This window comes from Rhinatrema bivittatum, chromosome 13 (genome assembly GCF_901001135.1).
Source record: "Rhinatrema bivittatum chromosome 13, aRhiBiv1.1, whole genome shotgun sequence".
In the NCBI taxonomy this organism is placed as follows: Eukaryota; Metazoa; Chordata; class Amphibia; order Gymnophiona; family Rhinatrematidae; genus Rhinatrema; species Rhinatrema bivittatum.
The window spans coordinates 54,747,930-54,760,653 of record NC_042627.1 but is presented as its reverse complement, the minus strand read 5'-3'; the positions used below and the strand labels follow the sequence as shown (position 1 = coordinate 54,760,653).

The 12,724-nt window shown below is 39.0% G+C and overlaps 2 protein-coding genes across 3 annotated transcripts in view; one reads left to right on the top strand and one right to left on the bottom strand.

Moving 5' to 3' along the window:
- Window positions 1-2,451, top strand: part of DMXL2 (Dmx like 2) — a 199,409-nt gene extending 196,958 nt beyond the window's left edge. Inside the window, exons 44-45 of one of the 2 annotated variants that reach the window (XM_029575476.1) lie at window positions 18-235; window positions 930-2,451. In XM_029575476.1, the coding sequence (XP_029431336.1) occupies window positions 18-235; window positions 930-1,139 (428 nt within the window). In that variant the 3' untranslated portion in view covers window positions 1,140-2,451. The remainder of the gene's footprint in view (window positions 1-17; window positions 236-929) is intronic. The other variant, XM_029575477.1, reaches the window with a different exon arrangement.
- Window positions 2,452-4,107: 1,656 nt separating this feature from the next.
- Window positions 4,108-12,724, bottom strand: part of GLDN (gliomedin) — a 36,761-nt gene continuing 28,144 nt past the window's right edge. The window contains exons 7-10 of the mRNA XM_029575478.1: window positions 11,854-11,937; window positions 11,340-11,465; window positions 7,820-7,970; window positions 4,108-5,117 (exon numbers count right to left, since the gene is read on the bottom strand). Of these exons, the coding sequence (XP_029431338.1) occupies window positions 4,652-5,117; window positions 7,820-7,970; window positions 11,340-11,465; window positions 11,854-11,937 (827 nt within the window). The 3' untranslated portion in view covers window positions 4,108-4,651. The remainder of the gene's footprint in view (window positions 5,118-7,819; window positions 7,971-11,339; window positions 11,466-11,853; window positions 11,938-12,724) is intronic.

Here is a 12,724-nt window from a genome sequence, read left to right as displayed (position 1 = left end):
TCTTTCCTAACTTTTAGGGTTCACTTGCCATGACCATGGAGCTACAGTGCTCCAGTATGCACCAAAGCAGCAGCTCTTGATCACCGGAGGCAGGAAAGGTTGTATCTGTATCTTTGACATCAGGCAGAGGCAAATCCTCCATAGCTTCCAAGCTCATGATTCTGCCATTAAAGCTCTAGCATTGGATCCATCTGAAGATTACTTTGTCACTGGCTCAGCAGAAGGTAACATGAAGGTGAGACAAAGTGGCCAGCAAAACGTGTACTGTTTGAAAAGAAATATTGTTTAAAATGCTAAAGAGCATATCATAATAGTGTCAGAGTATAGGGCCGGATTTACAAAAGGTTACGCGCGCCGGGCCTAAAGCCTCAGGACGTGTGTAAGTCCCGGGGCTTTGCAAAAGGGGTGGGGCTGGGCGGTCTGGGGGCGGGGCCGGAGGCCTCAGACAGTGCGGCCATTGCCGCTGTGTTGGAGGATCACCTGCCGGCGCACACAACTTACGCCTGCCCAGAGGCAGGCGCAGAAGGTAAGACAAAGGACAGGGGGGGGGGGGTTAGGGGAAAGGGAAGTTCCGTTCCAGGCCTGCATACTTTGGAGCGGCCTGGGAGGGAACGGGAGAAAGCGAGGCTCTGCACACGCAAGGTGCATAATTGTTCACCCCTTGCGCGTGGCGACCCCCGATTTTATAACATACGCGCATCTTATAAAATCGGGCGTACATGTGCGCTCGCGCAGCTTTTAAAATATGCCCCATAATGTACAGGACAACAATCTCAGACTTGGCCAGGTTGTAATATGAAGCGATAAACTCAAATCTTAACATAACAAATGGCTCGGAAGATTGCCCTAAAATTAGAAGTCTGCTCTGCAACAGTTGGTTCTTTTGGGGGGTTTTTTTTTAAATCTGATTTTGCTTATTTTTACCACAGGTTTGGAGGCTGAATGGCCATGGCTTAATTCATTTATTTAAAAATGAACACGCCAAGCAGTCCATATTCCGAAACATCGGTGCTGGGATCATGCAGATTGACATAGAACAAGGCAATCGCATTTTCTCCTGCGGAGCAGATGGCACGCTGAAAATGCGGGTTTTACCCAATGCTTTTAATATCTCAGCGGACATCTTCAACATCCTGTAGGCTCATGGACTCCAGTGGTTGTTTATACCTAATACAGCTGTGTTTATAGTGAAGCACAGTATAGGGGAGGGACTTGTCAGCTTTTCCCAGTGACTCCCTCAGCAGCGCATACCGTGAATGACGCAGAAATGTCAGGTTTACAATTTGACGTTTAAAGCCACTGTACCGTTCGGAGCATTTCATGTACCAGGCAACAGGATGGCTATGCATGTAACACAAAAAAAAAAATAATAATAATAATGGCTAGCACTCTTTAAAGCATAGCCCAGATCTCCGTTTTCCTATTTGTAAAGACACCAATGAAGTTCCCAGTCATGCAGCATCGAGCACTGTGGATAAAGGGCCATGGGAGAGCCTCCGATGTGATCCTGGGGGAAAGAGGTTCTTCCCCTTGCCACTTGTGTTTTATGACGCATGGTGCTTACATTTCCCATTTTGCAGAAACACCCTTTAAATGAAGAACGCTCAGAGAGCGTGGCATTACTAGCTGCTGCCGGAGCAGCAAATATTGGACAAACAGTGCAAGGAAACCCTTACCCAAGTGGCACTATCATGCATCTTTTCTACTAGCTGTTTGGGGGTTGGGGTTTTTTTTTCAGTTGCTATTAAACCATTAGTAATTTGCACATGTTTGGGGTTTGTTTTTTTTCAAATGCAGTGTTCTCTTCAGATTGTATTTTGCACAGTTCCTTTTCCATCTTCTTCTTGACTGTTATATTTTATATTCTAAAGACCTACCTTCCCATTAGGACTATCAACTGTGAGTGTTAAATGTTTGTAGTGAATAGAAAGGGGGGGGCTTTCCTTTGTCAAGTTTAGTTTGAATGCATTTTTTTTTTTTTTAGTTTCTCTAAAAATAACGCTTCATGAAATAAGATATGAAAATTTACGAATAGAGAATATACAATGCCACATTTTCAGATGAATGTTGGGCTTCCTGTGGCCAGTTAGTAAATAGTTAATGAAACTGGTAATCTAAATTATTACATCATATTGTATAAACTATGCAGAGTTCAATATTGTTTGCTTGTAATATAGTAGGCAATGTTATATTTTGATGTATTTTCTGTTATAAACAAAATTGCATTCTTAAGATATTGAGACCAACGTCTGTATATTTAAATGTTAACCAACACACTGTTTTTTTTTTTCAATGTCTGTGCTGTACTGTAAATCAGAATGGCATTCAATGTACCTTTCTCAGATGGCAGCATCAAGTGCAAGATTATAAGTCTGTATATGAATGAAAGTAAATGTCATTTGTCAGAGTTTTACCTTTCTAAGTTAAATAAATTCTTTTTATTTCGTGGCATCTGGTCTCCCATTCTGTCTTTTTGCATTACATTTGGTTAAATGGATGCATTCCTGCAATAAAGCTGCTTGCCTCTCGTGCGCCTAAGGAACAGCACTGTTATCTAGAGAACTGCTTTGTAGCCAGTCTGTAAGTATATATATTTAGCTTAAGAAGCATCAAAACTCTGAAACCCGATAGGGATTATTAGGTGTTCTTTATGTAAATATCCTGTGGAACACCTGTGCCTGGCCATGTCCATTCCTGTTTTTTTCAGCTGCACACACTCAAGAACAGAAGGCAATTCCATTAGTGTGCTTTCATCTGCTAAGGCAGAGGACATGGCCTGGAGGACAGGAGCTTGAGCCACACTGTGGTGGGTTGCAGGGCCAAGCTAAATACATGAGCGGCTGCAGGTATGGACAGGGATCGCAGGCTGAGGAAACCCATTGTGGGGTAGAGTGGCCAAACGAAGTGCATTCCACGGGGCTGCCGAAGAGGATTGCTGATGGAATAATGTAATGAAAAGAAGGTGTCTGGGAGAAAATGATGAGAATAGGGGGACGAGGACTGGACCTGCATAGGGAGAGGGGAAGGAAGACTACATCATCATGGGATAGTGAATGCAAGAGAGGCGGGAGAACCAATGGAGGTGAGAGGGAAATGTGCAGTTTTCCAGGGATGAATTGCATTCATCAGGTACTCTGCCACCTCCCCACTACTCCTCAAAACAAATTATTGGGAAAAGGGGTGACGGTGGAAGTTCATGGTGATTTCATTTTGTCCCTGTTGCGTAAGTGCTGGAGGTACTTTGGGGGGGACACACTTTTTTTCCAATCATGTTTTTCATTTTCAGCTAGGTTTTGCTTTCCAAATAGTAATGCCATCAATGTCATGCATTGTGTGTCTCCTCTTGCACCATCATCACATTGCTTCCTTTGAACCGTACAACATTAAAAAAAAAAAAAAAAAAAGTTTCCATGGCCTTATTGAGGTTGCATACAAAAATGAGTATCTAGTAAACAGAATAGCTTTCTCCATGTTACTGTAAACTATCTTAGGAACTAAATAATTTGATCATCTAGATTTGTTTCTGTGGATCTTAATCAAAAAAGACTATTTCCCATTCTGTGCCTATGGAAAAAACCTTTTATTAAATAAAGTCCTACTTCTTTCCAGAAGGCATCTGACTGCTACCTGAACGGAAGGCAATCTTGCAGGAAAACCACCAGTCCTTTTCCACTAGATTTTTCTCCAGTTTTATTATTTTTACATTAAAAAAAATGAATTGCCAAATTACGCTCAAAAAGAAAAGAGGTGGGCCATAGCCAATAAAGGGTGGTTTTATTGTGTGACCATGAATTCAGATATTATTATTGTTCCATTATTTAGATTGAAGTTTAGGGTGCCAGTCTGTTATCTTCAAACTGTAAGTAATTTTAAAACAAGCATTAATATAGAGGGGAAAATTTCAACCTATTTAAAATGTATTGGAAAATTACCATGGATTACACTGTGATTTGTCTGATCTAAATATGTGAACTACAATTAGGACAGCAATGTGAACAAACCAGCAATTACTTAAACATCTTTGAAAAACAATTGTTGAGTTTATACCAGTAGGGGATTGAATTTTGCCCACTGCTTCATTTTATGATTCTTTTTATAACTTCTGTGAAATGTTCTGTGCACAGTTTTTAATAAGGAAAACAAAGGAATTAAAATTTGGCAGTCCAATGTTTTGGTATCTGACACATTTTAAAAGTACCATGAGAAGACCAGAAAGTGGTAGTTCTTAAAAATCAAGATAACTGAATAAGAATATATCATTTTTACAACAGAGTATGCAACTAGGAAAGCACATTCTTTGAGATTAGACTTTTTATGATTATTGCTTTATCTTGGCAAGCTCCTCTTCTGTTTCGAAGTCAAATATTTGATAAGTCATTAATAGGTTATTTCTGTCCATTGCATTTCATTAGTACAAAATCACTATTTAGATTTACTGTTTTTCCTCCAGTATTTCCAACATCTTACCAAATGTACTCTCAAATTCAAAGACACACTTCTGATTAAGTAGATATGCAAAAACAATGGAATAAGGAGGAGACAATTTGCCAAGCTGACTGGGCTACTCTAATGTAAATGCATGGAGCATTATTAACAAGTGATCTATACAGCTGAGAGTAGCTCAAATAATTAAGCAAATTTACAAATAAATTTAATCATCTGACATAAAATGCACAGGATATTCCATTAAATAGCCATTTTCCCATGCATACAAATGTTTATCTCTTGGATTGTACGATATCATGGCAAGATCCGATGTTGAAGAGCGTAAGTCAAAACTTGCATCCACCTGCTTCTCTTTTAATAAATCGAAAGCAAATGTTACCCTCATATTCTTTGTATCTGTGACATACAGAATTCCACAGGCTATGAAGGCATTCCCAGCCTTAGTTTTGGGATACGTTGTATTAATAAGCTTAAGGATGGAGAATGTTTCTTCATCAATATGTGCTACAATGATATTCTCATCTGTACTTGATGCATAGATGACCCACAAACCCTTTTCATCTGCAGCCAAGTTGAAATACGATTTGGAATTAGAGAAGAGATAGTTTCGGCCATGGTACACTGCATTTTCAATCTTCAGTGTTTTCACTGACTCTGTATCGAGGTCAAATCTAAAAATAAAACATCAGTACATATGTAGTAAACTTTAGAAATCTGTCTTTAAACATTTGTATTGATTGGTACAGGGTACATAAAGCATCCTCCTTGAAACTAGCAACGTAAATTTCTTGTAAAGAGGGTAATACTGTAAACAAGCAAATCAAAAATGACATACTGTGCAAAAGATTTGTCAGTGATTGCTTAGAAGAAAATATGACACAACAGGGCAAAAAAGAATGAAGAAGACAATCGGAACAAATCCATCCAAAAACCTTGAAGGAGCAAAGTAAATTGGTTGTCAACCATCTATTCTCAAAAAAAAGCTTTGATAGGAATCCAGCTGAATGTGACAGCCCTATATATTCAGGAGGCCTGATGTGCACATTTTGACCATCTAACAGGTCTGGTACCAGGGCATTAAGGAAATATGTGAGAAGTCAAAACCAGATCCCTCATCCACACTACAATTTATTTTCCCCAGATAGTCTATATTGACAACATGAGTCCAAGTGAAATACAGAGACAACTGTAAATTTAATTACCATATTTGATTTCCTGCCTTTGACTTCTATCAGGGTGGGCTACAGAAAATACATGCAACATGTACAAAAGTATAGACAAAACATAAACCTCAAAATAGCGTAAGTTATTTTGACCAACTTTAAAGTAGATCAACCACCCGACTTCTTTAACAGTACCTTCTATGCTAACAGTATTGCCAAACATAATCCAGATCAAATCTAGTCTGTAATTATATATGAACATCTACTAAAAATGAGACCTGTAGGTTGATGAGTGGGGGAAGGATCCAAGACGGGGGACTTTGAGACAATGTGGCAAGGCAAAGCTTCTCCTCATTAATTTTTCTTTCTTCATTGATGAGCAGATATGAATTAGCCATTACATATGTGCAACAGCACAGACATGGGTCCAGCTCTCAGAGCTCAGTAATAACGATACTGAGCATGCGTGGGAGTTCCCACAAGTACTCCCTGCCTCATAAGCCCCTCTGTCTTTCTTTGTCCAAGTTTAACACATGGATGAGTCTGTCTCTCTCTCTTCTACGTTTTGGGGCCTAGTGCTGCTATCTGCCTTGCTACTTTAAAATTGTTCTGCTGTTGCTGCCTCGGCTACTCCTCAAACAGAAGTTTTAAATTCTAAAAAAATGGAAGATTTAGACTTTAAGAAGAAAGATGTTGAAGAACCTAGAAAAGCTCAAGGTCACAAAGCCTGTGGTAAGTAGCTGAAAGGCCTGCATCTATGGGCACTGCATGTCTATCACTCATACGAACTCTGTCTGCTAAAACCATTTGACCCCAGACCATGACTCCTCCAACTGCTACAGATATGGTTAGATGTCCCCCAAGGCGCATCAGTACCACACTTGGAAGATGGAGGCCATAAGGAAGGTGCCAGTAGGTAAGAAACCCAAGCCTCTGCATGCATGTTATAAAATCACTACATCCATGTGCGTGAGCTGGCAAACGCACATACATGTGCTCCTGCATGCATGTCTTAAAATACACCTTTAAAAAATAACTTTCAAACAAATGCACGTAGCGGTACATAAATGTGTATATGGCCACAAGCAGATCTACACAAATATTTATAACCTGCATGTATGATAAAATTTTATAAACTATGCTTCTCTACCCATCCAGTGCTCCCTCCATGTGACAGGGGCCAGCCAATGGCACGGATACCCTGTCACATGGTAAGGGCAAAGGGCCATCGGCGCCATTTTGATTAGTGGCAGCCGACGGAGCGGGAAATTGCTCCCGGGACACCCACTGGACCACCAGGTACCTGTAAAAAGTTTTTTGGGGGGGTGGGGTCAGGAGGGTGGGGGAAGCTAAGGGATTAGTTTTAAAGGGTCGGGGTGGGTTTAGGGGTTATTTTTGTGTGCCATTTTTCCCGCCCTCCCCCAAAACGATAAGAGAACCCCCACGAACAATTTCGTGGGGTTTTCCTATCTGTTTCGGGGAGCCCCCGATTTATGACGATTTTGAAAATATCGTATGATATTTCATGCCAGATTTTGTGTTCCCCGTGCGCAAAGGGGGGTAGATTTTAAGGAGCAGACTGGGAGGGAACTTTCCTACCCCCTACCCTAACCTCCCTTCCCCTTCCCCTCTCCTCCCCACCCCCTAAACCTAATCTGCCTTACCTTTTTTTTTTTTTTTTAAGTTGCTGCTCCTCTCTGCTGGCACGCACTTCCCGGCACAGCAGCAAATGGCCGCTGTACCGGCGCCTCCAGCCCCGCCCCTCTCCACCCCCTTTTCAGGCCCCAACATTTAATCACTTACCGGGTTTACACGCATGGCCAGGCCCATTTGAAAATGGGCCCGGCACGCGTAAGGCCCAGCCACGAGCATAAACCCCAGGATTTACATGCGCCGGGGTTTAAAAATTTACCCTTAAGGTTGTCCTTCAGACTCCATAATTATCCTCTCTTGTTTTGTTTGGGGTTTTTCTGGGTTGTTTTTTTTTTTTACAAAGGTTAAGATAATAGGTAGCACTCTCTCGTGTTATAATTTGGATTTTAACATTTATGGAATTGCAATTTTTAATTATATTTCTTTCTTTCTTTGCTTCCAGGTTCTTTCATCTCAAGAGGTATTTCTTGATTTACATGCATATAAATAAAATTTAAAAAATGAAAATTCCATTTTTGATGTAATTGATGTATTTATTACATGTATACCAAGCTTACCCGACAATAGTGTCTGATCCTCCTTTGTGATAATAAAGTGATTGATTGTAGACTAGATGCCCACATCCATGAAAGAACCACTTCAGCTTCACAGTCTTGTTTTTGTCATTTAAGAGTGCCGTTAAATTTTCAAACTCTTTCACTGTCAGGCCTGTGCGAAAGTACAGAACAGAATATTTAGATTTATTGTAAGTGAAAAATAAACTCTTAACTATGGTACAATGGATTTATTAGCTGTACCTATAGAATATACAATTTTTAAAAAATTGTCTGACTGGTCATATCTAGTCATAATTAACTCACTCGGGGTATTTCACATGCGTGTAAACCCCCACTCAGTCAGTCGGATGCTTCTTTTTGTAATATTTCTTTTCTAAAGTAGATGAACATCTAGCTTTGATATTAGACATGTTCAAACAATATGAAGTTGCACTTAACCCACACAGATTTCAGCCTTGGTCAAGTTTGATAAACCTGGAACTTTCATAGATCCACTGGGGAAATCAATCAGTGAATCTGGGCAAAATACAAAAACTCCATGGAGGATCTTCAACAAATCTAGTGCGAATCCACCAACTTGAAGTGTTTCATATTTTCTAAAGGTTTAAGGCAAATTTTGCTATAAATGCAGATTTTCTTTCAAAAAATATATGAAAACATATCACAAATGTGCAGAATAGTTTTAGGTTTGTTAAACTGGGACCGGGGAAGGAAGGAAAACCTTTTTATAAGTCATTTGCACGCCTCTACTTTCCACTGCATGCTCACAGTTTTTATTATTTACAAAATGTCATTTAGGAGTATAATAAGACATAGGGCCAGTTGCACCGAGGGATTTCTATCATTTTCTGTCTTCTGTTAGTCCAGATGATCTGAAAAAGGGAGTGTTGATTCCCAAAAGCTAGTCAAGATATGGATTAAGTTAGACCAATAAAAAGATATCTCATTCATTTTTTTAAATTGACTTTTAATTCAGTATGTCTATGGAAAAAGTGCTTTAATATTTTTGTTGTGTGAATTTTTTCCCAATGTAAAGGAACTTGAAAACGCACCTTATTCAAGTTACTGCCTGAGAATGAACTGGGGCTCACTATATCAGTGGGGAAGAATGTCCAGTAACTGCTTTATAGCAATATAGCTTGGGGGAATACACAATTTGTAGTTCATCTTTAGAAAACACTTTGCGGCACAGCCTGTATCACAATAATTAGATTATGGCATCATTACTTAGTTTTAGGAACTTAATAGCTAGTTAACGGTCTAAATCAAGTTATTAGGATACTGTTTAAGCTCATGTTGCCAAGACTGAATCAACTGAAAATGGAAATGCAGAAATTTTACACAAAAAACTTGGCACTAAATTTTGCATTTCTAAAACATGTACTAACTTTAAAGGGGGACTGCCATGCATTTCCTAATTATTATAAACAAACACTAATTACCGTGGAAGATTGTAAAATAACTGGGTCAGATTGTTTACCCCATTTTATGTGTATGGGGAAAAATGTCTGATGCTATGTCTGTTTTGAAAGTTAGTCATTCTTTTCTTCAAGTGCTATATTAAGGCCAACACAAAAACCCTTAATGTAGTAAAAATATCAATGAGCTTTGTCACATGAAAATTTATGCATAATGGCTCATTAATATTAAAATTAAATTTGCATTAAACCTATTAATGCAGAAAATTAACTACACCTCAAGGTGTAGTTAGCTTTTGCCAGGTTAATGAACTTGCTGATGTCCCTACCAGGTTCCTCCATTATGTTTCCCTCTATGTATTTATAGGGCCTATAGCAAGCCAAAGAAAAAAAAAAAGTTGAAATGACCCCTTGGGTCAAGATCTCCCTTAGGCATCCCATACACACACATACCCAGATTTATCTCCCTCTACAACATTATCTACCCCTTGTTAAATTTTCCAAGTAACAGGATCAAGAGCTTCGTCCTACTATCCCACTGGTGCCATCATTTATAATGGCACCCGGAGACTTCATGCACTTCTTTGCCCCACACAAATCTGTGTTTGATCCAGTTTCAGCACCAGATTTACTAGAGGGTTTATGCCCTCTAGTAAACCTGGGGTACCTTTAGGGCTGACACTGTTAAAGCTTCCTCTATGCTTATGGCCAGGGACACAAGAACACTTAGACTCAGTAAAAAGTATAATGTATTTTTATTAGTCAATATAAGTGTTCTCGGGAGATGCTGGGTACTGGGTGCCCTTAGTCTTACAATCTGACCAGCATCTCCCTGTATACAGAAAGTGTTCCTTGTTTTATAGATAACATTCAAATACAGGGTAGAAGGTTCTAGAGACTTGCATGACTGCCCAAAGGATCATTTACATAAGTTGTGATGTCAACTGCATGATTAAATCATCGCTTACTATCCCTGATTGGCTTCCCAGGATGTGTAGCCCATTTCCCATGGCTCTCTTTGTTCTGTTAAACTCTTACTGGTCAAGACTATCAACACATCTGTAACTGTGTGGAATACAAACTCCTGAGAATAGTGCCTGAAGCTCCCCTGTGGTTTCTTCTCTGTGACTCTATGAATAGACATCACTTGTCTGGTGCCAGCTTGCCTCCAAAGATATCCAGGGACATTCTGTAAATCACTCAGAGTCCATTCAGCCCAGGCAGGCCAAAGACACGCAGAGGGTTCTGGGGATTTCCTTCTCCATTTTGGTTTTGTGTTCAGGCATACTTCTCATTTCCCTCTTGTGCCACTTACAAATGGCAAAGTGGCACACCCAAATACCAGTTTGGAGGACAGAACTGTATGAAGTCATTATGGCAAATGGGCTAAATGTGTAAGCTAAGCTAACCTTGTGTGTGTTATCCCTCTAGATCCCCCCTAAAAGTAAATGAGACTCATAGGCAGACATGCAATGTCTAATTGACAAATAATAACAGCATAACTAAGTTTCACTAAGTAGCCATTAGCTCTATGATTGAGCAATAAGGGTACCTGCGTTATAAAAAGGACCTAATTTATAATAGCAAGACCACATATGTTATTTTTCAGAGTCAAGTAATTACACAATAGTGGAGTAACAGGTAAAGGTAAGGAGAACAAAGAGAGACTAGTATGAAAATATTATGTTTTCATATAATACTAGGTATACTGGCATCCATGTTAAAATTGGACATGAACACCCTTGATTTTAATGTGGCTTAATAAATGTGGACCCCCAATGTGTACTTCTGATTCCAGGAGTACTGCAGTAGCAGGAACTGAGCTTTTGATGTCAAAGCAGTGATGTCACTGCAAGAGTTTCAAATACACACTGACATCAGAAGCCCAGTCACGCTCCTTAAGAACCCCACTGAAAAATATTAAGAGGAAAACAAAATGTGCTTTCAAATTACACAGAATATGGCAATCTATATCTCAAGTTTAATTCTAATACAAAAAAATGCTTCTATATGTTACATTATGTGGAAATATAGCTGTGCTTTGATACCTAGGAGTTCATTTCCTATTTACAGTTTTAAGATGTCAGCTAAATCTATTGTACCTGAAAAATGCTCAGCAATCCAAATTCTTTCATCGGTTCTATTTGCAGTGTCCATCATCCATGCACCAAATGCATCCTTGACTTTCTTTACGTAAGTTGGGCTTCTTATAGACGTAATGAAGCATTCTAGAGTGAGAAAATTAAATACACATGCACCTAAATATTGGCCCAATGTGCAATGCCTTTTAAAGCAAGACTTCAAACCGACTGAACCAAAGTTGACTCAAGCGGAAAAGTTCGTGATGGGTGTACAGCACTAAAATGTACTGTTATACACTATCAGCAGTTTTCTGCATATTTGAGAGTTTGGACTATAGGGAGAAGATGCATTTCCTCTTTGTTGACCCTCTTATACCCTCTACAGTTGCTGGAGAAGGCAGCCACATCAACAATTCTCAAGAAGGAAGACCTCAAAATTATAAAGAAAATAATACTAAAATGTTAGTCTTTTTCTGAGGGGGTATCACCTAAGCATTTCAATAGTCTTTGCGTCCATAAAACCATGGTGTATTACCTCCTTTTTTGGGCTTGTAGACCTTGCCTTTTTCATCAGATTTTCCCATAAGTGTATCGTCATTTGGCACAGCACATGTCTCGCCTAAGACAAACACCAAATATATTGTTAATTTAGGTTCGTTGGTTTATTGCAAGTCGTTTGATGCTGTAAACCACTTTGAGCAATCACCTGAAGCCTGGGGAGGGGGGTTTAAAAGTTCTGCTACATAAAATAGAGCACACAAACTATTATTGCTTAAGGTAATAGTAAGCAATAATGGTTTCTTCTAGTCTTCAAAATTTCTGATCTGCATAAATGGCAGAACAGCTGGAGGAATTTGGACTGCATTGTTGATTCTCATGCTGCCAAAAAAAAAAGTATTAGGACTGGCTTGCAATATTTGACACTGTCGTACAGAAATTTACTTCTGTCCATAAGTTTTGCAGAATAGGGGCCAATAGGAGTGTTTATAAATTGTATAAGAACTCCTGCCCTTCAAAATACTGATTTGATTATGTTATAAATATGGATTAGTTAAGATAACATTTTATTTATTTATTTAGAACTTTTCTATACCGACTTTCCAATAACAGAATTACTGATCAATTCGGTTTACATTTTGAACAATAACAGTGACAAGAAAATGTCTTACAAAAAACAGGTAGAAATAACTTGGAGATAAATATATGGGTTAACTAACAATGAGATACTAACAGTGAGATACAATATAAAATATACATAGCCTAATATAGGCAGAAAAACATCGGTGTGGGGTTGTGCAAAGTCTAATGTTATGGGAAAGCTTGGTGGAAGAGCCAAGTTTTAACATGATATTTTATGTCTTAAGTATTTTTAAGTCAAACACTTACACTACCTAGGATAATGTTAT